Genomic DNA, 25,003 nt, shown 5'->3' on the forward strand with positions numbered 1-25,003 from the left:
ACTTAAGAAGCCATTAGGGTTACGACCACTTCTGGAGTGAAGCAGAGGAGCCCCGATCCAGGCTGCGCCATTGCACTTACATGGGAAAAAACAAAGTTTTTGCAAAAATTTCAAAGGCAGAAACGGCTGATATATACAATATATACAATACAGAGCGGAGTCTAGAGGATGTAAGGAAGGGCCGTTAGGTTGTGAGTTCCCAAAAGCAAACTCTGAACAACATGGTGGACTATGTCGGTGCCTTAAGTAACTGGAAATAGTTTACTTGTCTAAATTTGAAGTTTGATCCCCTTAGATGGCAACACTGGCAGTCAAAAACCTCTCCTTCCTCCATAAGGATATCTGAATGTCCTTCACAACAAAACTACAGGGTTGAGGGGATATCGTCACTCCATAGGGAGAGACCACCATTTAGGTGTGTGGAGTCTTAAGTCATGACCGCTCCACTGTGCAAAGGAGCATGGGAAGAATATGCAAATCTGACTTCCATGCTGTAATTAGGAAGCCAGTGCCTCAAGTATGCCCACCAATAGAGGGCGCTCACCTCTGCCAGATCAGTCCTCTGTGCGCCAAGCTGATGAGATGCAAATACATCGAAACAGCTGTCCTTGGCTGACAGACTGTATCTGGTAAAATCCCAACATCATTGCAAACAAAGGCCTCTGAGAAGGTTGGCATGATGTTAAAGGGATGTCTTGACTGAGACTCTGTCTTCCTAATTACATCATGGAAGACAGACTTGCACATCCTCAGTCAGCGCCCTCTATTGGTGTGCATACTTGAGGCACTGGCATCCTAATTACATCATGGAAGTCAGATTTGCATATTCTTCCCATGTTCCTTTGAACAAAACTACAGAGGAGACAGGGGAGCCGGGCGGAGAATAGAAGACGCACAAGCTCTCGCACACTGCTTCAGTTTTCATGTATTATGGAACTGTAATATGACATCCAGTGAGGTGTATGGGGTCCTTCCCATCTCCCGTCGACCCGCTGTGACATTGAGTGTTATACCCCATGCCATGTGGGTGCAGCCAATTTTCTATCTATCTATCTATCACAGTATACAGTGTCATTTCTGTATATGACAGTACGGACCATGCTGACTCCTCAGAGAGGTGAATTGTGGGATTCACATTTACGTCTATGAACCTAATTTCTGGCCCTTTCTGTAGAAATGAAGACTTTTTACAGCAAGTTCTCTCAGACCGTCGGGACAAAACCACTAAACATTTATTTTAGCTCAGAGCCAAAAAGGGAGGGGGGAAGACATGAAGCCTGTGTGTCATAAATCAGAGTGCGGGTACGCGCTGATGGTAGGAAAGCCTTATCAGACATTTGCAGTATTTCAAGTCAATGGCAGCCTCCAATCAGTAGCATTGTGGTTGTATGAATAACCCCTTCTATGTCTACATGGGCTTCTTCCAGACATGTTATCTTGCACCCAGCAGCCACAGCAGTCTAGTCTTTCCAAATTACAATCTTCCTCTAGAAAACATTCGTGGTGGCTTGCAGCTCACGCTAACCACCACTTATATTTAGCTGAATACCATGTCTATCAGTGCGACGAGAGGCCAGAAAGAGACACCTGCCCCAGGGGAAGAACAGAATGGCGCGGCCACTTAATATGTCATCTAGTCCAGATAAAGGATTCTAGGAAAATGATCATTAGTCTCTCTTAAAGGGCTGCCCGCCATATTGTGTAAGGCTAGGACCTACAAGAAGGTGGACACGACCTGATCACTACAATATAAGAGTATATCATATAGAAAGAGAGATTCCTTGTGATATTGTCGCCTATCAAGGTCGAATCAAATCAGTTGAGATAATTCTTTATCTATCTGCTTTGGGTACAATGGGTGACAACCAACATCAGCACCATTACATCTCCCCTAGGGGTTGTCAGCCAGCTCTTCAAGACATATCTGCCTAGTTAGGCTGGTCTTACACGACCGTATTGATTTTACGGTCCGCAAGTTGCTGATCGGTAACATAGACTCCGCAGAGGTCCGTGTCCTGCCGCACTTGTCCATAGAGTTCTATGGGCGAGTCCGTGCAGTGCCGCAATTCACGGCCTTTGCGGTCCTGCATTATAAAGTGCGGACCACGGTTGCGGCCCGGCCACACTATAGTGGTGTAAGAGGCCACACTGAACATAATGTGTCCACAATTGAAAACCCTCAATTGCGGACCATTTGTGGACTTACATTATGGCCGTGTAAGACCAGCCTTATATGTTAGTACCAGATATCACAGCGCAGACAGATAGTATTGTCAGAAGATATAATAATGACTACTTAAAGGGGTCTCCTAGATAAAATTCTGGTCTACATGGACTTGTATATTCAGGAGTCATGGCTACAGAGCGGATACAAGGTGCAAGACACTAAACTGAAAGGTCTGAGCTGATACTAATGCGGTATATCTGTATATAGAGGTGTCAGGAGCGTCTCACAACTGGGAGGTGTCGGATATTGTGGTGAACGTGGTGGGAGGGGGATTTTTCTAGAAAACAGTCAAACTGATAAAAATTAGTCAGCAACTTCTCAGCCAGGGAACTGTCTATTACATACACATAACTATGAACAGATAGACATTGTTGTCCTCAATGCTGGTCCATGAATGAGCTGGATGTGGACAGGAGTCTAGGAGGTCAATAATGCTCTCCCTTAGGATGGGGGGGGGGGGGGGCAAACAGCGTTATGGGGTCAGATGGGATCGTGAACTGCTACATAAAGCACCAGGAGGACAGAAAATCCATGAATAAAGGGCAACATGGTGGCTCAGTGGTTAGCACTGCAGCCTTGCAGCACTGGAGTCCTGGATTTGAATCCTGCCAGGAACAACATCTGCAAGGAGTTTGTATGTTCTCCCTGTGGATTTCCTCCCATTCTACAAAGACATACTGATAGGGAAAAAAATGTACATTGTGATCCCTATATGGGGCTCATAATCTACATTAAAAAAAAAAAAAAATCCATGAATTACACAGGCAGTTCAATGATTTCACTCGGCACGGTCTATGTATACATTCACATTCAGCAGATTTTTTTGGGTCAAGAGTTTCTGCATCTGAAATTCCATTATACGAATCTCAATACGGTTATTTCTACATCACGTCCATGGAAGAAAACCACAGTCAAATGGATGAAACTTTATCATGGTTGTGTGAATAATAACCTTACACATGGGGCAGATATGGTCTGTTCATTGACGGATATCCCAACCCAAACCAAGTCAGGAGCTCATCATAGTGATGTATAATGCTGGGGGTCCGCGCGTGCCCATGGCTTCACTATCCTGTACTGTATATAGTACAGGCACGAGGAGGAAGACGCTCCCAACATCATAGATATCATATAAGGAGTCCAGCCAATACATGGAGCAGATTTTCCAGTCAGTGTATGGTGCTTTAGGATGAATGCACGCCATAGATGGAGCTCAATATCATAGTCCAGGACAACCCCCTTTAGGCTAAAGCCCCACTGGGCGGAAACGTAGCAAATTTTTTTTTTTAAAAAAAGCGTTATTTTGCAGCCACAAAATAAAGCGGCGTATACGATCCAGGCTCCCATTGAAATCAATGCGGCACATCACGCGGCACGTTACTCCATGTGAATGGACCCTTAAAGGGGTTTTCCAGAAATAAGATGCGCTCCCTGGATTCAGTGAGCGGAGCCCCTGGAGGACAAGGCCTGGGTGGCCTGTGTACAGTTCGAGGCCTGGCATATGTACGGCTTAGTATGCAGATAAACAGTCAGGACCCAGGCAGACACAGGCTTTGATCTAACGCGATTTCCCTGGTATAATAGGACGCAGTTAGCTGTATACAGATTATAGAAATACTGACAGTTTCTGCCAAATATTATATTGCAATATAAAGTTGTTCATACACTTGGAGGGGCCTCCACCCAAACTACAATAGGATTCCCCTTTGCTCACAGTCAGCACGACGGACCCTGCCATGTAGTCAGACAGAAGGCCATAACTTTATCCAATGGGTTTGGACACAGAAAAATTGCTTGGAATTATAATAAAACATCTGTAATAATTGGCAGAGCTGTAAATTCCATTTCAACCCCCGTCTGTCTCTTCTGCGTTGCATCACTAGATTATGTTAAAGGAAAATCTCTGCACCCTGCTATGAGGTATTAGGCCATGTTCACATCTGCATCTGGGGGTCTGTCAGGAGACTGCGGCGCAGAGTCCGTCAAAAATCCCAGAAGGAAAATAGTCCTCCAAAAACGACATGATCTTCCAGGATATGACAGACACCATTACGGTTCATAGGATCTGTTAGGCTCCATTGGGGTTGGCAATTTTACAGATCCATCTTTAGTGGGAGAGAAAACCCGAATGATCGGCGCAAATGTACATTAGTTACACGCAGTATTACTCCACTGTATTAGCCCTACTAATCTAGCCTCACCGCCCCTTTAATGTCCACTTTCCAATATGTAACTTATAGCAAACTCAAAATTTACAATAGAGCCGGCCCAGGGACCAGGTAGTCAGTAGGGTTGAGCAAAATTTCACAATCGCGATCAGAATTCCGAACACGATCTTTTTAGATGGGATCGAGATCGGTGATTATTTCCCACAATGCTTTGCTACTGGCCAAGCATTGTGGGAAAAGCTAACAATGTTAGCCGTCACACTGAGTATACGCTCCGCTCATTCTGAGCGGAGTGTATACTCAGTGTGAAGGCTCCGCTGTGGTTCCATAGGAATGAATGGAAGCAGCCGGCACACAGCCTTAACCCCCTGCACGCCGGCTACATCCATTCATTCTAATGGGAGACTAGATAACATCTCTAGTAGCTACTTACCTGCAGAGATGGCTGGTCCGGTGCCCGGTGTTCTCGTTCTTCTTCGCCTCACTGCCCCCGCCTCCCAGGTTAGTGTTAAAGAGCTAGGAAGAAGGCGGGGCTTGTGGCTTAGGAGAGTGTGGGTGGGTACTGGGAGGGGAGAAGTGACGTCTCCCCTCCCAGTACCCGCACACACTCTCCTAACCTGGGAGGCGGGGGCAGCAAGGCGAAGAAGAACGATAAACACCGGGCACCGGACCAGTAATCTCTGCAGGTAAGTGGACACCAGGGGGGACTAAGCCAGAGGATTAAAAAAAAAAAAAAAAAAAAAAAAATCACTACACAGCGTGGATTCTAAGAATTAAAGCGTTCAATTGTTAGATTCCATGCTGTATAGTGAATAGGATTGTTTTTAAAATCCGATCTCCGATTAGTAAAAAAAAAAAATCCCATTGACTTGCATTGGGCTTGGAATTGGAATTGGGGTCGAATGAAAAATGATCGGAAATCGGATTTCAAAATCGATCCTGAAAAGTCAAGATCGGCTCAACCTTAGTGGTCAGACAACCAGTTGTAATGTGCGGACAGTATGGACAGGTCATATAGGGGAGTGCAGTCTGCTCTGATCCTTAGGATAGGCTACAATCATCAGATTAGTGGGCCGCACCAATAAGGTTTAAGGGGCTGCTTCCGACATCTATACTATACACTGCCCACTTGGCCTTGTGCCCTGTATAGTGGATGGCATGGATATTGTAGCCCACTCCCACAGACTTCAATGGGAATGGAGTTGCAGTACCAGCTTCATCCACTATATAGAGACTGGCGCTATTTTCTCACAGCGTGGGCATTGGAAGCAACCACATATAGTCCATCAGTGCAGGGGCGGTCTATCAGCTTCTTAAAGATCAGCTATTGATGGCATACCTGAAGCTTGACAGAATGGCCCAAAATTAGCTGAGAGCCAGATCTCTAAAGGGGCTCTCTACCTGCTTCCACCAATATGAAGACTAGTCACACGAGACTGACCCCTGACAACTAGAAAGACTATGCCGCCATGAGTCCAACAAGTAAAAGTGCTCCGAGAGTGGTGGTTTCTGCAAGGACATTATGTGGGGGAAGATGGGATTCTCTTCAGTCCTCAGTCATCAGTCCCCTCCATGTTTGACGTTTCTTCCGGCAATATTCATTTATCTAAAATGGCGACTTCCATGATGGGTATACACAGCTGAGAACCGTATGCTACCCAAAGCCTCTTGTACACATTACTTTAAGCACTAACATGTGTAACAAACTAAGCTCTCCGTCATGCCAGAAACCACCCACAATTTGAGAAAGCAAAATCCTCTGCTCAGGGTGAACGGTGGGAAAATCGTTCATGTTTCCCCATTACAGGTTGGGTGCAAAGAAGGTCACCCTTCACAAAAGCCAACTGTTGGAGGATAAGCTGTACACAGAGATTTCCTCGCAGCGTATTGTGAACAGACCAAACCGAGGTATTAAATGTTCTAAACCTTTGGCAGATATATAGACTGGAACAACTGGCCGCGTCCGCGCCGCGAGGTTTGATGAGCAGGACTCTCGCTGGAGTCACACATAGGAGATTAATCCAAGAAATTCTAGACTTATCCCAACAGGCATTTCAGCTTCAACGCTGGCACGCAGCGAGGGTCAGACCACGACGACGCGCTCAAGACTTGTGGCCAAGATGTCTAAATGAAGAATTCTTGTAAAATAGATAAGCCTTGCAAGTGAAAAATACAAGGGAGGGGGGAGGATTTCTAAAGGATGTTTTTCTTCCTGTTGAACACAACATGCCAGATGTTTAGACTGTACAATTTGTCCAGTTCGACAAGGCTTTTCCTTCTTTACAGACAGCTGTAGTTCTACATGGAAGTGGATGGTATAGAGGAGAACCCTACACCACAGCTCACATAGCTGGATCCATCCTAAGCTCTTCCCATGGGTGACTGAACTTGGAAGATTTAGGTCACAGTTCCTACATCTGGTTCTTCAGCTGCTGAAAAACTACACCAGCCATCAGGTCAGCCACCCCTGGATGCCGCAGCATAATGGGAGTCCCAGCTTTACAATCCCTACTCTAGGTTATGGGCAGGATAGTTGTAGCACACGGCCCTTTCCTGTGCCAAATCCCTCATTCCGCACCTTGCCCACCACTATTTTCACAAATCGACCGGGACCAAACCCGGAGATAATAGTCAGGCATGACTGACAGCCTGATTTACACCGTCATAGGACAGAACGGAAACCTGAGTACCGTACATACCAGCCAGATGTAGGTGCAAAGCAGTGTGTGGACAGTTTGAGCAGCTTTGGGACCCTCACTAATCTACCGTATATACTCGAGTATAAGCCGAGGCCCCTAATACTACAAAAAAAAAAAAAACTGGGAAAACACACAGACTCGAATATAAGCCGAGGGGGGGGGGATGCAGCAGCTACTGGAAAATTAAATGGTCGGAGTTTTTGGGTGCAGTAGGTGCTGGGGAAGGGGAGGGGGTGTTTTGGTTGTCTGTCTGCCCCTTCCCTGAGCTTGAGGACTGGGTTTTTTCCCCCCACTTGGAATTCAGCCTGGCTGACTATAGGGTATCTGCAGTGCTCCTATTAACCCCTTCCCGACGGAACAGGAGCACTGCAGATCCCCTATATTCAGTAGACCGGGCACTATCAGACACAGGGATACCTCATGTGTTTGTGTTTCAGTCATTTTCTACTTTTGTATGTATTCTAGGGAAAGGAGGGATTTACAACTTTTATTTTTGTTATTTTTTTTTTTTTTTTTTTTTTTTTTTTTAAAGCTTTCCCCCCCCCCCCCCCCACTATTTTAAGGGAGATTCTATACATTACTATTGCAGCTGGTCATAGTAAAAAATAAATTAAAAATTTTTTGTTTTTTTGCTTGACTCAAGTATAAGCCGAGGGGGCTTTTTCAGCACAAAAACTAAACTATGCTGAAAAATTCGGCTTATACTCAAGTATATACGGTAACCTTTAACATTGAAAGTCTACAAAAGCATCATCGCATTGCAGGAAGGATTTATTAATCCACCTATATGAGTTTTCTGAACAGATGAGTATGTGGCACATCTTTAGCATCAAGTTGGTTCTCAACCACTCTCGCACCTTCTGAAAGTTGGTGGAGCCCAAGACCGGCCAGAAACCCTTCCATCCAACATAGTTACATAGTAGATGCGGATGGATAAAGACATTAGTCCATCAAGTCCAACCTATAACCCTACAGTGTTGATCCAGGGGAAGGCGCAACCCCCCCCCCCCCATGAAGCTTATGCCAATTGCCCCATTTTTCCAACTCTGATCCGGCAGTCAGAACCCTGGATCAATGTGTCCTTAAAATCTAAAGTCCAGCTTTATTGTAAACTCATGCCATAAGTGTTATACCTGAAGTCTGACTGGCATGAAGTTCAATCCTGACAGGTAGACAAGAGCACTTGTCTTAGAGTAGAAACTAGGTCATGGTCAGCGGTGACGCTAAAAGCAAAGGAGGGATTTATCCCATCTATGCCAGTATGGGCAAGCAAGGCCCATTCTCTGGATGCAGGTGGCCAGGGAGGTCTGGCCACAACATAACTCATGAACAAAAACTTGCACAAGTTATACAGAAAATCTGTGGGTGAAGCCAAAAGTCAGGACAAGTCCTATTCCTGTGTGGGCTCAATTATTAAAGTGTATGAGAGACCACCAGGATACCATCCACGTGCTATTCCCTCACCTGTGCCCGTAGCCTAAACCTTCACACCCAAGCAGATAACTGGACGTTTCATAGGGTATCCTGCAGAATTATGGCAAGCCCCTAGCGTGAATCATTCAGGACATTACATTGGGTCAGAGCCTTGTAAGATTTACTGCTGCACATATCAGAAAGCCAGGCATTGACGCTTAAGCCAGGCTGCACTCTCCGTTTACCACTAAAGCAATATGAGAAATCTTTAACACAACCCCGACTGGTCCTCTGCCCAGGTTCAGCACTTGAGCATGAGGCCACCGCTAATCCACAGAGAGGAGAACATGATGCATGCAGCCCTTCACATAACTATTACAAAAGCTGTATCCCATCCCAGAGCCTTTATTTTAGCGTTGCTAGGGCTCCGCGTATAAACACAGTAAGCTCCTACCTCATTTATTTTAAGTATTTGCTACAGCTGGAACTGAACCATGTTTGGGTGTCTAGCCTCAGCAAGTTCTTATTTGCGAGTCTCCCACAGAGAACAGGCGGCCTCAGTGCAGTTTATAGCCTGGCTTCACATTCCATAGAAGGAAAGGGGGGGCCTGGACTAGACAGTCCACATATGGGTAAGGGGTGCTAAAACGAGAAACACACTTCCTCTTTACCTTGATATAGTCTGTCTGCGACGGCTCCATTTTTGGAGTCAATTAGAAGTCTAGAGACAATGTCAAGATGACTGGAAGGAAGCATGGGTCCGAGAATACAGATGTAACAGGGGGGGAGACGTCTCCTCTCCAGGTCCTGACTACATAGAATAAAGCTCCAATCTGTCATAGACGTGATCTTCTATCAAAGCCAATCGCAGAAATGTTCTATTCAAATACTGGAGGGAAGAGGGAGAAGTCTGCAGAGCTAAGGGCATGCTGCAGATTTTTTAAGAACCTGGACTTTTCACAGGTTTAACCCTTGGAAAGTTGCAGTTTTTTTGCAGATTGATCATAAGATGTTCATAGACCTTATGGTCTAGAGTCTCTTTACTTCAGATATTTGGCCTGCCATCAGTTTTCAGTACAGTTCTTGAAGTAACTCAGCAGGGAGGGTGTTCCTGCCATTTTAGAGACCCAAGCACAGATCTTCGGTGGATGTCGGCTTGCTCCAATGCTTCTGTCTCTTCATGTAATCTGACAGACCGGGCCCTGTGGAAGCCATATCACTTCAAGGATTCCTCTTGAGACTTCATGTCAACTAGCAACCTCAAACCCCTTAACTGAGACCTGCAAGTAAGGGGACCCATACTCTGAGGGGTGCCAATCATGCCAAGGAGGAGGCTGCCCCGATTAAGACCACACACAATCCACTGCACCAGACCACTAAAGGGACAGTAAGAACACGGGGGATGGGGCTTTTAACCTCTGTCTTCCTATCCCTTTAGAGGTCAAGGTGCAATTCCTCCTGTGGTGCTGTCATGGGAAGGGAGGCAAATCCTATCCATTTACATTAGCTAGGTATACTTTGACCATATGCGACTTTAGTGCCAGTGTACTGGTGGGCGGCAGTCTTACCCACAGTTCTAGTTATCCTGCAGTTTACAGTTCTGCTATATCAGCAGGAGATTCTGCCATATGGCTCTACATATAACACATTAGAGACCATACATAAGTGCCCAAACTTTTAGCATCTGGCCAAATGGATAGATCAGACACCTATGATAATCTATGGTGATATGATGCCACACCTGGGAGAGGAGATGCATTATGGAAATCAGGAAGCCCCCAATAAACTTGAGTCTTCCTGCCCAGTCAATTAGCAGGTTTGGGAGATTTTTAGGTCATGTTCACACATGGAGTGTTGCAGAAGTTTCTGCAATAATTGTTAATCTCTCTAATGGAACTTGCAGAAATCCTCCGTCTGGCCTCAAACTCCCATTCAGAAGAATCAGTTGTGTGTGAACACTTGAAGGAAGTATTGTGCTGTAAGATTCCTTGTAACGCAGACCCTTCATAGCGGCAGCGCAAGAGGATAGAAACATTCTATATAATACACAATTTCTATGCAATATTACCACTGTAGACTCCTCTACACCCGACTAGTTGAAGTGAAGCACAGCACACGTGTCTTATACTTAATAAACTATTTCTTTATTACAGAATTTATTATCTACAGAATTATAAAGAGATTAAAACTGTACAGGCAACAAGTTATAGACAGTAGGGAGACTCTAAGCCACTTTGGAGGTGGAAGACTACTTGCACTGAAAAAAGAAAAAAAAAAAAAAAAATCCAGGGAGGTGGAAACCCCCAAGAAAGTCTAAAAATCTAATTTGTGCAATGAAGCAAGAGTCTGTATCCAGCAAGACAAACCAGCTTGTAAGCCAGGTGGCACAGGAGCCATCCTTACCATCTCGGCATGTTGAGCATCTCTTATTTTTTTAAAAAGTCCAATTTCTCTTTTAGTACCCTACAGCAGCAGTTTTATAGTGCACCCGCCACCTTGAAGGAGGCAGCCATTGTGGGCCGAGCAGTGTAATATGGCCATAGAGCGGGGATGTAATAATGGAAGTCGGTGGACAATAGTCCGGCGCCAGCTCGCTGCCTCAGTAGTGTGACCGGGTGACTGATGCACTATCACAATTCACATACCTACAGACATGAAGACATAAAAACATTACCCATTGTACCTGTGCATATATTGCCATTTTCTTTCTCTACATGGCATTGTGACTGTATACAACCTTCTCTGGTCTAAAACATTGATCTAGAGCCATGACATTTTGGAGAGTAATACCATGAAGGGCTTTCTATATGCAACCTGCAGAAAAATACTGGATTAATGTATAACCTCAGGGAAAATAAAGCCGCAACCCAGAACCACAGGCCTAGTCCAATACCGCAACTCGCCCCCATTAAAGTTATATACGGCTAAACTTGTCCACTGGGTGACCGGTATTGCAGCTCAGGTCATAGCAGTAGAGCAAGCAAGCTGTAAACAGGAGGGGGGGGATACAAGGTCTTTTTTGTCCCCCCCATTCTGTACAAAGACTTTAATGGGGCTGAGCAGGAATTCCAGACAGCCTATAGGTAAGAGGTGCAAACAAAAAAAATCCCGGATGACCTTTACAAGTATAAAGCTGTACATGTTGAAAGGCTTCAGATTGATATTGCACTTATGTACCCAGATTATTTTTTTGCCAACAGGCGTTATCCACTTGGCACCGACTAATAGGCAACAAGTGAAAGTCCAGTTAAAAATAAAATTGGCACATAACTCAACCAAACGTCTACCACAGCCATTACAACGGAGGGTGTGCTCTCCTGCTAAGATATGTAGAGCCCTCACCTAGAAGCCTCTACCAAATATAACAGACAACACCTCACCCTCGCATGGTAAGACTGGGTACAAAGCGTCGAGGCCTATACATAATACAAGCCACGGACATGAGGAAGTGATCCTGCGGCTGCAAGTCTATACTCCGAATAGTGTTTTGAGGCACAACAGTAAAAAAGACAAAGACAGACAATTAAAATGTGTAGGACATACATCATAAGAGCCCCTCATAGGGCATAGGCAAAAAGTCTTCCTATTCAAAAGACTATTAAGTTATAAAAAAAACAGAAAAATTGGTCACATGACTCATTACACATGAAGCACGTCTCAACGTCACACGCAACATTCACATGTCCTTCATACAAAAAAAGAAACCCAATGGTTGCAAGATCCCAGAAAGAAAACTTGGAGGTATTTCATAGTCGGAAGCATGCACATGAGGACACTGTACCACAATCTTCCTACCAACAAGCATTAAGGACAAAAGTGGAGTCTTGGGATGCATAGCACAGGGCGACTAGTCCGCGGTGGCAGTAGCGTGGATTGTCAGTGGTAGAGCAGGTAACCTTTAAGGGATGCAGGCAATGGAAGAGTTTGGATTTCATTCAGTCTGTCTTTTCCCAGTGCTAGGCGGACGGCTCGTCGACACAAGTCCATCAGGGGAAGGGGCTCAGCTGTAAAGAAAGAAAGGGTCAGTACTGGACAAAGTGAATAGTATGTATACAACAGACCATTAGCAGGTAATATTGCCTGACCACTTTCCTATTGTTTCTATTGTAGTACTTGTATTATCAGCCTAGAGCTCTATGTGGTGCCCCTGCCCCTGGACTACTACAGTGGACTCCGACAGCCCTACCAAGTACTGTCTGCAAGTACAGGACTCAGTTTATGAGTAATGTGACTTCCCCCTCCCCTTACTAGTTCAGAGTGTGACTGGCAGGTTAAAGCATCAGTTTTGTCCAAATTAATTTAAAGGGGTAAACCAGCAGGACCTGGGACTACTAAACTCACCACCATGATAGCCAGGGGCAGATGCCAGCAATTTGAGATTCTGCAATATAAACTAAGTGACAGCACCTGCAATATACACGTGAACAACCGCCACTCACTACTGGTGTATGAGCCAAGTAGTCTGATCTTATTTCCATGACCCTACAAGCTTAAATGGCTAGACTAGGACCTTTTAGGAATCTACCCACCTCTATGCCCTCTCCCTTCACCTTATGGCAGTGTCACAGAGTAATTGCTCTTCTGTCTACCATTGACTGTAGTGCAGCAGACAAGACAGATCTAGAAGAGATTTCTGGGCATTTACAAGAAGCCTGGATATATAAATATAGGGTATGCTCTATTTGTCCATTTTCATGGACTCTGTAATCCCTTGTACATTAGAGTATAGGGTGGGATCTGTGAAAGTGGACACCCCTTGTGGCAACACAATCTAACACTGTAACAGAAGCCAACACTATATAATATAATTTAACACTAACAATGTAACACCACATAATCTAACACTATGTAACAAAGAATAAAAACACACACCCCTTAGAAGCAAGACAGTGGTGAGAAGTGCAGACATGTCAGAGCATTTAGGAGGGCCCTAGTGTTGCCAACCACCTTTTAGAGAAGAATTTGCATTAAAGGTACGAGTCACCAATAGGGACACCTGTCACACTAATAGGGCTGTAAAAATTGTACTATATAGTTGCCCAGTACAAGGATTTATAGTACCTGGGTTTAGCATGACTGTGGGAAATACTAGTTGCACAATGTCACATCCCGCACCATGTGTCTGAAAGTGGCCTCTAGAATGTGACCACCACCAATAACCATTATGCAGAGTACTGGTCTATAGTAGGCACTGCCGCCATAGCTTTAAAAAGGACAACTATTCAGCCCTGACATTAACATAACTTTCATATACAAATTATGGGAGAGGGAATTTTGCCATAAACCCACCCAGTTACAGTGGAGCATAGGCCGGAGGCAGATTACAAGGCTGTAGCCATTTCTGGATTAGCTTACACTCCCCTGCAGTAAGCGGCCCACCCTCTGCATAATTTACAAGTCACCTGTACTAGTATCCAAGCTCAGAAGTCTGGGGGCCCCCTTACAATACAGAGCAGAGACTGTGCCGGCTTAGGGAGCAGTTACCACTTACACTGTATAACTAGATGTGACATTTGCAGTTTCAGCCATGTGGCTGCACAATGAACATGCCCCCTAACTGGAAGAAGTTGGAGATCAGAGAGTTACACCCCTGCTGACTGATGGCCTTTAAACCCTTCCCATTGTCCTATTGCACAACTGAGTAGGGTTTACAGAAGCCCATCAACAAGGTTAGTTTAGGACTTAGATATTGACAGGCATTTAAGTGCCAAATTCTGACAAATATTGAAATAGTTACTTACACAATAGAAATCCCCAGTATGGAGAAGTGACTGTCTAAAGATTGCACCACATTAGACAAATGGCATCAAGTGACAGGTGCCCAAAAGCTATAGGTTCAACCAGGTCACTGAATCCTTTAGAGCTGTTGCCTCAAGCATTATACTGAAATATCACAAAACAGAGCAAGTTCCCAGTTGTTCCCATATGAAAGCTCCTGTGAAAATATTGCTATTCTAATAGGGCAAGATATGAGTAGTTTGGTCAAGCAGAAATATAGATTAGAGCAGATTGATATTCTCTGCTTAAGGAATTTGGCAGATTTCAGAGGTCTGCTAAAAACCATCCAATTCACTTTGTTAAAGTTTGGGGTAGAGACCACCTGGAGAAAGGTTTTATGCTGGGTTAAATAAATGAAGCAGAACGTGGAGCTGAAAGATGGAATCTGCCTCAAAATCTTGACCCCAACCCTCATTTGACCCTATAAGAGATTCCCTCCCACCACTTTATAGTCACAAGGTAGGCATGTCTGAACACTAGGACTCATGGCCACATGTATGATGAGCACTCTGTATACTTCTATGGGACAGTGATCTATTCTGACATTCAGTCCTATAAATGGAGCAGTGCTCATGCATTTGCTCTACTACACTCACACAAGGAACTTTAGGTTTGTCATGGACAGTCCCAGATACTACATAACCATCCAATAGAGAAGAAGTTCTTTGTGAGATAATCCCCTTTAACAGTTTTAATATCCAAGTTTTCTATGTTTTAAACAGATTCTACAATACCGGCAGGGGCTTTAGCATTTGCTAGCTCTGGTCTATACCTTCACAGGGCAGAGTCCCTTCTATTTTATCACTACCCCCTGTAGGGGTCTTACAGAACCCTGCCCATAGTGAAGAACCTCCATAGTGATTGTATCCCTGAAGATATTAGAGTCTAGCGCAGACAATAAGGACAGGTAACCTCTCTGCAAGAGATTAGCCAGAGCAAACATTACACCAAGACAAGGTTTACATTTTGGAGACAGTGTAATGTAACAGTCTACAAGGGCTGGATCCGCCGCTAGTGGAAGCCTTGCAGTCACAGATTACTTACGGTCAAGTCCATTTATGTATCGCATTCTGATTTCACAGTGGCCCCATACTGCACTGACAACCGGGTACAGTTTCTTTCCCTTTAATCCTCTAAAGGCAATGCCCATGTACTGTCCATCCACAATGAAGCTGAGCGTACCATCATCCATATCTAGTACCACCAGGAAAGAATCGGGCACAATGAAGGTTTCATCCGGCTCCAAAAAGGCAGGGTATGTTCTACTTGGCTGATTCTTACCATCATGATACAGTTTGTTCCTACCCAAGTCCCATCCCCAGGATTTCCCATTGCTTCCTATGAGTGTGGTGTAACCCACAGAATGGAGTGGAGCGTCTGCGGTTGCTACCCCCACCACTGCATGAGTCCCTCGTTGTCTCATCACCCATGTTATCTCCCACACATGCAAGCCTCGTGTATAACCAGTTTTGCCACGAATGGCGTCAGTGCTCTGTGCCACCGGATGCCGGTGAAAAACAAGTTTGTCGTCCTCTTTGACAAAAACATTGAGTGATCGATCGTTATTATTCCATGAATGTTGGAGCTGTACTTCGTGTGACACTGGAGGCATGTCCAACAAGAGGTCCAGGCGAGCGGGTTTACAGTAGTCCAGACCCTGCAGATCTTCCTTCAGAGGTCTGTATGCGGGGTCCCTCATGTCCACTGTCTTAATGCCTCCTGTCACCTTCTGACCCATATTCCACCGCAGGTTTACAAGTTTTATAGATCCAGGGGCAATCTCATGCAGTTGTCCGACCTCCTGAGCGCCGCTGGCCAGTAGGAATCTCTGGGAGGTTGATGTTCAAGCCTGGCTGGTCTAGTGGAAAGAGAAAGAAAAGTTAATGTTTTACTACAGTCAGAGGGAAAAACAAGCTTGGGAAGAGCTATGAGTTATAAGATTTGGGATACACAAGTGGCATGTGAAAGGCTAGAACTGGCTACAGAGATTGGGGAAAGAGGGAATACCATGAAGTAGGAGACCCATTCTCACCCAAATGAGTGCCTGCCATTATACTGCTCCTTTCTAACCAGTCACAACAAAGTCCGCAGCTAGCCATATGACCACTGACTGGTGGACTAACATGGTATTGCAGCACAGTAAACTATTGTCAGGTGAGTGCATGCCATTTTCCTCCCTATTAAATCTGATTTTGGGGGAAGGGAGCTGTCTGACCACCCAACATGTATATAGTGGGTGATGCATATCCAGGTGTGTGGGCGCAGTTTGTTCTTTCCATGCAGGTATATGAAAGAAAAAGGGTTTGTGAGCTTATGGCTGAACTAGCACGGGCTGAGCTGTCACTAGACATTGCTGCCACTTCCAAACCATGTTACCTACATGACAGACAGCAGATACCAGGATATAATATACTATGACATTCTAAGATTGTACATCTATGTAAATGTGTCACACGATCTTATTACCAAAGTATAAAGAAATCTAGGAGTGTATGACATCATGGACAACCTCACCCCCAAAGGACAGACATCAAAACACATGGCTGTGGTCACTCGGGGCTATTACAGTCTTAGCATCTGCTGGGTCTGTATATTCTTACACATGGGCTTGTTCATGTATCCTGACGCATTGACTCATGCTATATATAAGTTGTGGATACACTACACCCATTACATATTATGTTTAGCCTATATATTTTACTATTACCAAGCACATGCGTCTTCTCTCTTTGGATGTTTTTTTCTACATTACAACTATTGCCATGTCTTATGTATGATTTTTCTTGCCAACATTTACATTGCATTAAAGTATATTTATATTCTGACGTTTGAACTATTTGCCTTTTGTAGTTGTGGGCTGGTTACACTTTACTATCCTTGTGTCGCAGTCTTCAGTTGTGTACAGGTAGTATAACACACAGCATCAGTGCTCCTATAGTCGCAACCCCAGAAACTAGTTCTTAAGGATTCACTAACAACTCCAAGACTATATGCCCCATAGGCTAACAGCCAGTGTAATGTCACTACAAGGAGGCCCCTCCAAGACACATGCTTGTGGGAGACGTCACAAGAGCTCACTCATTGGCAGAACATTTATCACCACAAATAAAGGTCACGGTTTTCTCTGTAGTATTACAACACAGACTGTACATCTTCTATTGCACAAGCTCCTGAATAACTTGCACTGTGAGGTCAGTAATACAAGGCCCAGTCATGTGAGAAGACCTTTAACCACACCAATGTATGCAACCTCACAGATCATAAGGATAATACTGTAGCCTACTGAACCAGATACTACACAGACCTAATATGTATACTGTCACCTACATGCCAGGTAGCTGCAAGAGTACACCATTAATGGAAGAAAGCCTGTGTATGGCACAATAAAATATAAATCTATATTTACACACATAGGGCTAGTCAAGCATGAAGTTCAGGATCTACATCCAGCCAGTAAGTAAACCATACTATAACAATTCTCAATGGATACCCCACATTCAATTCTGCAAGAAGTAGATTCTCATTCCAACTGTGCACAGAGGAGATAAGTTGCCATGTTGCTAGCCACCCAGCTTTCCCTAAAACAGGAAAATCTTGTTCCTTTCAGTTCTAGCAAAGTATGTAGTGACAAGAAGTCATTGAAGACCAGTGGAAATACCCATATAGAAGACTGTACGAGGTTTTTGATTCACACAACAGACTTCCTGTCTACAAGGCATAGAACAAACCCTAAAGGCTATACGAGACCAAGGACAGCGATACAAGGCAGCACATCCAAATACTCAGATCTAAAGACTGAGGTACATGTCTGGAGTATTTCCTGACACGTCACAGTGTATAGGCCTACAGTGGCAAATGTTAGCCACTGACTTATAGCAAGGGCTAATGCTTAGCAGAACGGCATCTGCCTGACATACATGATGCATGGTGGCCCTGGGGAATAAGACCCCTACAGATTTGATATGGATGACCTATTCCTAGTCTAGATCAAAGTCTTCAGCTCTGAATCCTCTTTCAGCCAAGGCCATATGTTACAAAAGCTACATGACGCAAGATTCACACCGGGGATTGGGTTTCCATTTGTGGGGTCTGCTTGGGGACCCCACAAACAGAAACCTAATCCACAGACCCCATAGACTATAATGCAGACTTCACCCTGGATTTTTCAACCTTAGAGTAGGTTACCAGTATCAAACCACCAAGGATCTTAGTCTTGGAAGACTCGCATCCAACTGTGGTCATCGCAAAGGGCCTACTAATGGCCTACACATCACTAGTGGCTGTTCTGGGTATTACAGCTTTCATGAAGAATGACAAAGTGTACTAGAAAGTTAACAATTTTTATTAGATGAAGCTGAACTTTATAAAGAATATCCTTCAAGAATGAAGCCACAGCTATAAAACACTTATCACTGGTGTAGTACATGGAAAGCAGGGACATTGCTAATTGTACCTAGTACCTTATTGTGTAACAACTGAATGGGACAGTCAGCCTTCTCTGGCCACTAGAGGGTGGTAGTGAGCTGGAGGACTTGCCTCTTGTCAGGTCTGTTGGCGACCGATACAAGTAATCCAGATATACAGGGATCAGGGTTACCTGCTGCCAGGACTTTTTGGCTTGCATTGGCCATAACAGGTGAACACCCTTCATCTGCTGTATGCTATATTCACTTCTAGGAGAATTTCAAGACTAGCTGAGCAGGCATGCAGGGAGTTGTAGTACCAGAGGCTGCCCATCACCAGGTTCACACTAATCATTGACGTCCAGTCTGATTGGTCATAGGATAAGAGAAACAGACAGCCACCATCTTGTTTTTAAGCATTAGTGACTAGAAACAGATGCAGAGTCATTCTGCTGGCATGTATGTCCATTGCTCTGATCCTATGACAACTGAAACTACAATAACAGCAGTGGGAATGTGTCTTAACCCTGTTCACAACATCCTATAGGAGTCTATTGTGCAGATGTAAGACAAGTGTGGACAGTGGCATCTAAAGCCAGACCCCTCTACACATGGAAAGACCACCATGCTGGCAGTAAGTTACTGACAACTGCTCCAGGAAAAGGGAACTACAACATCTTAAACAAGCCCTGAGGCTGCCAAAAACAGTTTCAGTGAAACTCCCATTCACACCATGCAGAACAGATAAAGATTCTGAAAGGGAAAGTAAATCCTAGAATTCCTCAGATTATTAGTCAGTCACATGGACAGTAGGTCACTATCCTGCGAGACAGCTCCTTATGAGGCTGCCTGCCTTCAATAGGGGCAAACAAAGTTCAAGCAATATGGGGGGTGAGCACATGTCTCCCCAGTGATACTGGCCAAAGTAGCCAATGCCAAGCTATATAACCTTCCCACTAGAGCCCTGCGGCACCTTCACATTCAAGGAGAAGTGTATTAGATGCATCAGATGGGCATCAACATAATGCCCTTCTACCAGTGGTCCTCTGAAGTAACATCTCCCATTCAGGACATCTATAGTACATGTACGGTATATTAGGGTATTGCCTAACAACTAGCCAAAGTCCATGGCCTGCACATGCAAAGAGTAGATAAACTCCTTTGACAATGGCTTAAGCCCCACAAGACACCCCAAACCTTTATACATATGGAGGTCAGGCCGCACCACCACTGACAACAGGGTCTTACCTCACTATGAACTCTAAGTGCGACCCCAGAAACCTGCCATCAGGAGAGAGCGTCAGAAGACCCCATATACATCTAATGTGTACAGGCTCCAAACACCCCCACTGTATACCAGTCACAGCCAAAACACCCATTCTGAGAAGTGTTGTGAACAAGATGTATGGACATCACAGCACACACATTGGGACTACCATGAGGATGCTGATGCATTATTAAGAATGCATTTCCCTTATAAATATCTATGGCTTATTGAAGGACTTGCACGCAAAGGGACCCCTCTACTCCAAGCTAGATATGGATTGGGGCTGCTCTGTCCTGGATACATGTAGGGGTACCACAGACATTATCTGCGCCTTGGGGTTCCAATACAGTCTCTGTTCTCAGCCATTTCCATTATAGGGATGAATAGAGCTGACAGCACGTAAGAGTGAGACAAGGGACCCCCGCCCAATTTCATAAGTAGTTACAATTGATATTAAAGCTCCACGCACATGTCCGAGTGCCCCATCCAAGGGGACAGCCAACTGACCATTTCAATAGGTCCTATCCTGCTCCATTCATCCTCAATGGCCTATACATATCTTTACTATGACTGTAGTGTAAATTAAAGTTCACATTGTGAGATATGTTGGATGACTTTTGCACCTTTGGGTTAAATAAACTTCTTATCAGCACCTTCAAGATAATGAACACTAAGGAAACAAGACAAGAACGAACAGTAACTACTCCACGTGCAGCCATAAACCAATACAATCAGGCATTTCCAACCTAGTCACTTGTCAGATAGGACCGCAGCTTTAGTTTATTCAGTCCGGGTACATGTTGTAGTTGCAACCCCAACCCTTCAGACTAGGACTAGTCAAGAAAAAGCCACATGTATGGGCAGTATTTTCATCAATATTTGGAGAGACAAAATCCTGAAGTTTTCCAGTTCGTTTCTCCACAGTATCAGCATATACTGAGAGTAGTGGTTTAACAGCTGTCAATTCACACAGGTCAGTTTTTGGCTCATGCATTACCCAATGACTAAAGAACACGTCATCCAGGGGTGTCCAGCAACAATAACCATCTACACATCACTCCAGCATGTACCACAGATGGTATACACCGGCCCATTACAGTCTAGGGCAGAGGCCACCAACCTTGCTCACTGTGAGACACTTCCCTGACTGGTCTGAGGCACATGCAATGCAAAGAGTAAGAGCTGGAAGATTATGAAGCCATAAGTGATTCCAGATATTTGCTGCAGTTACTGTAACTAACGTGAGAAGATACATTGTATACTGAATGATATCGTGTAACCAGGCAGCACACCCAGCAACAGACCCCCCTCCATCCAGGGGCCATCACACAAGGAGAGCAAAGGCTGTCTCATACCAAGTCACTACAAGCCAGCGGGCGGATGAACAGCACAAGCCAACCAAGAGACACCATAGCACAGTCACTATATACACCAGGAACAGCATGGCCATATACACACACACACACACCATACCACCAGGGCACACAGGCTGCTCCCCATCCCCTGCAATACACTTCAGGGCACAATTTACCCTTACATACAAACACATACCGTACATACATACTATACCACCAGCACAGCAAGCCCCCTGCCCCGTCCCCAGCCACCCCACAGCCCCCTGCCCCGTCCCCCCCACAGCCCCCTGCCCCATCCCCAGCCCCCGTCCTCAGCCCCCCCCCCCCCCCCCACAGCCCCCTGCCCCGTCCCCAGCCACCCCACAGCCCCCTGCCCCGTCCACAGCCCCGTCCCCCCCACAGCCCCCTGCCCCGTCCACCCCACAGCCCCCTGCCCCGTCCCCAGCCCCGTCCACCCCACCGTCCCCAGCCCCGTCCACCCCACAGCCCCCAGCCCCGTCCACCCCACAGCCCCCAGCCCCGTCCACCCCACAGCCCCCTGCCCCGTCCCCAGCCCCGTCCCCAGCCCCCCCACAGCCCCCTGCCCCATCCCCCCCACAGCCCCCTGCCCCGTCCACAGCCCCGTCCACCCCACAGCCCCCTGCCCCGTCCACAGCCCCGTCCACCCCACAGCCCCCTGCCCCGTCCACAGCCCCGTCCACCCCACAGCCCCCTGCCCCGTCCACAGCCCCGTCCACCCCACAGCCCCCTGCCCCGTCCACAGCCCCGTCCACCCCACAGCCCCCTGCCCCGTCCACAGCCCCGTCCACCCCACAGCCCCCTGCCCCGTCCACAGCCCCGTCCACCCCACAGCCCCCTGCCCCGTCCACAGCCCCGTCCACCCCACAGCCCCCTGCCCCGTCCACAGCCCCGTCCCCCCCACAGCCCCCTGCCCCGTCCACAGCCCCGTCCCCCCCACAGCCCCCTGCCCCGTCCACAGCCCCGTCCCCCCCACAGCCCCCTGCCCCGTCCACAGCCCCGTCCCCCCCACAGCCCCCTGCCCCGTCCACAGCCCCGTCCCCCCCACAGCCCCCTGCCCCGTCCACAGCCCCGTCCCCCCCACAGCCCCCTGCCCCGTCCACAGCCCCGTCCCCCCCACAGCCCCCTGCCCCGTCCACAGCCCCGTCCCCCCCACAGCCCCCTGCCCCGTCCACAGCCCCGTCCCCCCCACAGCCCCCTGCCCCGTCCACAGCCCCGTCCCCCCCACAGCCCCCTGCCCCGTCCACAGCCCCGTCCCCCCCACAGCCCCCTGCCCCGTCCACAGCCCCGTCCCCCCCACAGCCCCCTGCCCCGTCCACAGCCCCGTCCACCCCACAGCCCCCTGCCCCGTCCACAGCCCCGTCCACCCCACAGCCCCCTGCCCCGTCCACAGCCCCGTCCACCCCACAGCCCCCTGCCCCGTCCACAGCCCCGTCCACCCCACAGCCCCCTGCCCCGTCCACAGCCCCGTCCACCCCACAGCCTCCTGCCCCGTCCACAGCCCCGTCCACCCCACAGCCTCCTGCCCCGTCCACAGCCCCGTCCACCCCACAGCCTCCTGCCCCGTCCACAGCCCCGTCCACCCCACAGCCTCCTGCCCCGTCCACAGCCCCGTCCACCCCACAGCCTCCTGCCCCGTCCACAGCCCCGTCCACCCCACAGCCTCCTGCCCCGTCCACAGCCCCGTCCACCCCACAGCCTCCTGCCCCGTCCACAGCCCCGTCCACCCCACAGCCTCCTGCCCCGTCCACAGCCCCGTCCACCCCACAGCCTCCTGCCCCGTCCACAGCCCCGTCCACCCCACAGCCTCCTGCCCCGTCCCCAGCCCCGTCCACCCCACAGCCTCCTGCCCCGTCCCCAGCCCCGTCCACCCCACAGCCTCCTGCCCCGTCCCCAGCCCCGTCCACCCCACAGCCTCCTGCCCCGTCCCCAGCCCCGTCCACCCCACAGCCTCCTGCCCCGTCCCCAGCCACCCCACAGCCTCCTGCCCCGTCCCCAGCCACCCCACAGCCTCCTGCCCCGTCCCCAGCCACCCCACAGCCTCCTGCCCCGTCCCCAGCCACCCCACAGCCTCCTGCCCCGTCCCCAGCCACCCCACAGCCTCCTGCCCCGTCCCCAGCCACCCCACAGCCTCCTGCCCCGTCCCCAGCCACCCCACAGCCTCCTGCCCCGTCCCCAGCCACCCCACAGCCTCCTGCCCCGTCCCCAGCCACCCCACAGCCTCCTGCCCCGTCCCCAGCCACCCCACAGCCTCCTGCCCCGTCCCCAGCCACCCCACAGCCTCCTGCCCCGTCCCCAGCCACCCCACAGCCTCCTGCCCCGTCCCCAGCCACCCCACAGCCTCCTGCCCCGTCCCCAGCCACCCCACAGCCTCCTGCCCCGTCCCCAGCCACCCCACAGCCTCCTGCCCCGTCCCCAGCCACCCCACAGCCTCCTGCCCCGTCCCCAGCCACCCCACAGCCTCCTGCCCCGTCCTCAGCCACCCACAGGTTGCCCCATTACCAGTTCAATTCTGCAAGTCACTTCTGTAAACAAGGCCCAGCCATGTCCCCTGTATGCCAGAACCCATCAGCAGCCCCTCACACGGCGGCTCACCAGAGCCTTACTCACCGGGGCCCTCCCTGAGGACGTGTACGAACCTTGCGGGGCTCCGGCCCCCTCGGTGCACCCCACACTCACGGCTGAGACCAGGCCAGCGGTCTCCCTCCCTCCGCCCCTGTACAGCTGCAGCGTCCCCCGGACCGGGAGCTCTCACCCTGAGGCGCCGAGTGAGGAGGCGGAGTGCTGTCCGGACACACTCGCGAGAATAACCGCCACTGAAAGCCACGCCCTCCTGTGGAGACTCCGCCTCTTTCCAGCCAGCTGCCTGCCGTATCCGTTTCCCGTCATCTAATAACTAGCACAAGCCCCGCCCACCCCGTGATGATCACACCTCCATGTCCTGCAAGCCCCGCCCATCTGTAATACAACACGTGCTGGCGCTGAAACAGCTGGGCTGTTAACCCTTTACGGCCGGTGCTAGATGTGTATATTAGCTGTAGCGCCCCACCAGTCAGTGAGGAGAATAACAGAGCAGGGGGTCCTACTACATGGAGGATTTAGAGTCATGGTCTTCATGTGCTGTGACTGCGACTTCTAGTCACAAAGAGATAAAACACTGCTGGATTTTTTTGCGAATAGACGTTCCTCAGGGTCACATGTGACTCCATTCACTTACATTGGCAATGATTGGTCTTGTGATGGGAGCTGCGGCCAAAATTATTAAATCGCCATGTAATCCTAATCTTAGGCTAAAACTATACGGCGAATTTTGGCAGCACGTTCAATCTCAACGAATGATAGAAAATGTAGTTGGGTGGAAATTCATCCGGATTTTATTTCTGCCATCGGTTGAGTCACGGCATCTTGTCACAACGTGACCCATTCACTATCATTAGGTGTGATGTAGTAGAGCGACATTGTGATCTTATCTTGCACGACGGTGTATTGCCAAATAGCCCTGGCCTAAAAATTTCCAAATAACTACCGTAGATTGGTGCATTTTTGCCACTCCCAAAGTGCAGGAACATATAATATAACATATACTTTACTAGCCTCTGCCCGCGACTTCATCTGTGTGTTGTTGGCGTCGATGATCCGCCTATATTCTGCAAATTGCTGTCGTTGATGGTTCGC

The 25,003-nt window shown here is 48.1% G+C and overlaps 1 protein-coding gene across 2 annotated transcripts; it reads right to left on the reverse strand.

Moving 5' to 3' along the window:
* Positions 1–10,679: 10,679 nt before the first annotated feature.
* On the reverse strand, positions 10,680–24,104 carry SPSB1 (splA/ryanodine receptor domain and SOCS box containing 1). 2 transcript variants are annotated; one of them, XM_075279607.1, is made up of 3 exons: positions 23,968–24,104; positions 15,330–16,143; positions 10,680–12,511 (listed from the first exon to the last, which is right to left on the reverse strand). In XM_075279607.1, exons 2-3 carry the CDS (start codon positions 16,021–16,023, stop codon positions 12,384–12,386), a joined length of 822 nt encoding a protein of 273 aa, XP_075135708.1. In that variant the 5' UTR covers positions 16,024–16,143; positions 23,968–24,104; the 3' UTR covers positions 10,680–12,383. The 2 variants fall into 2 exon arrangements, with proteins under 2 accessions (XP_075135708.1, XP_075135707.1); XM_075279606.1 differs by having other exon boundaries at positions 23,939–24,104.
* Between the last annotated feature and the right edge of the window lie 899 nt (positions 24,105–25,003).

The sequence above is a fragment of the Leptodactylus fuscus genome, chromosome 6 (assembly GCF_031893055.1).
Source record: "Leptodactylus fuscus isolate aLepFus1 chromosome 6, aLepFus1.hap2, whole genome shotgun sequence".
Taxonomy (NCBI): Eukaryota; Metazoa; Chordata; class Amphibia; order Anura; family Leptodactylidae; genus Leptodactylus; species Leptodactylus fuscus.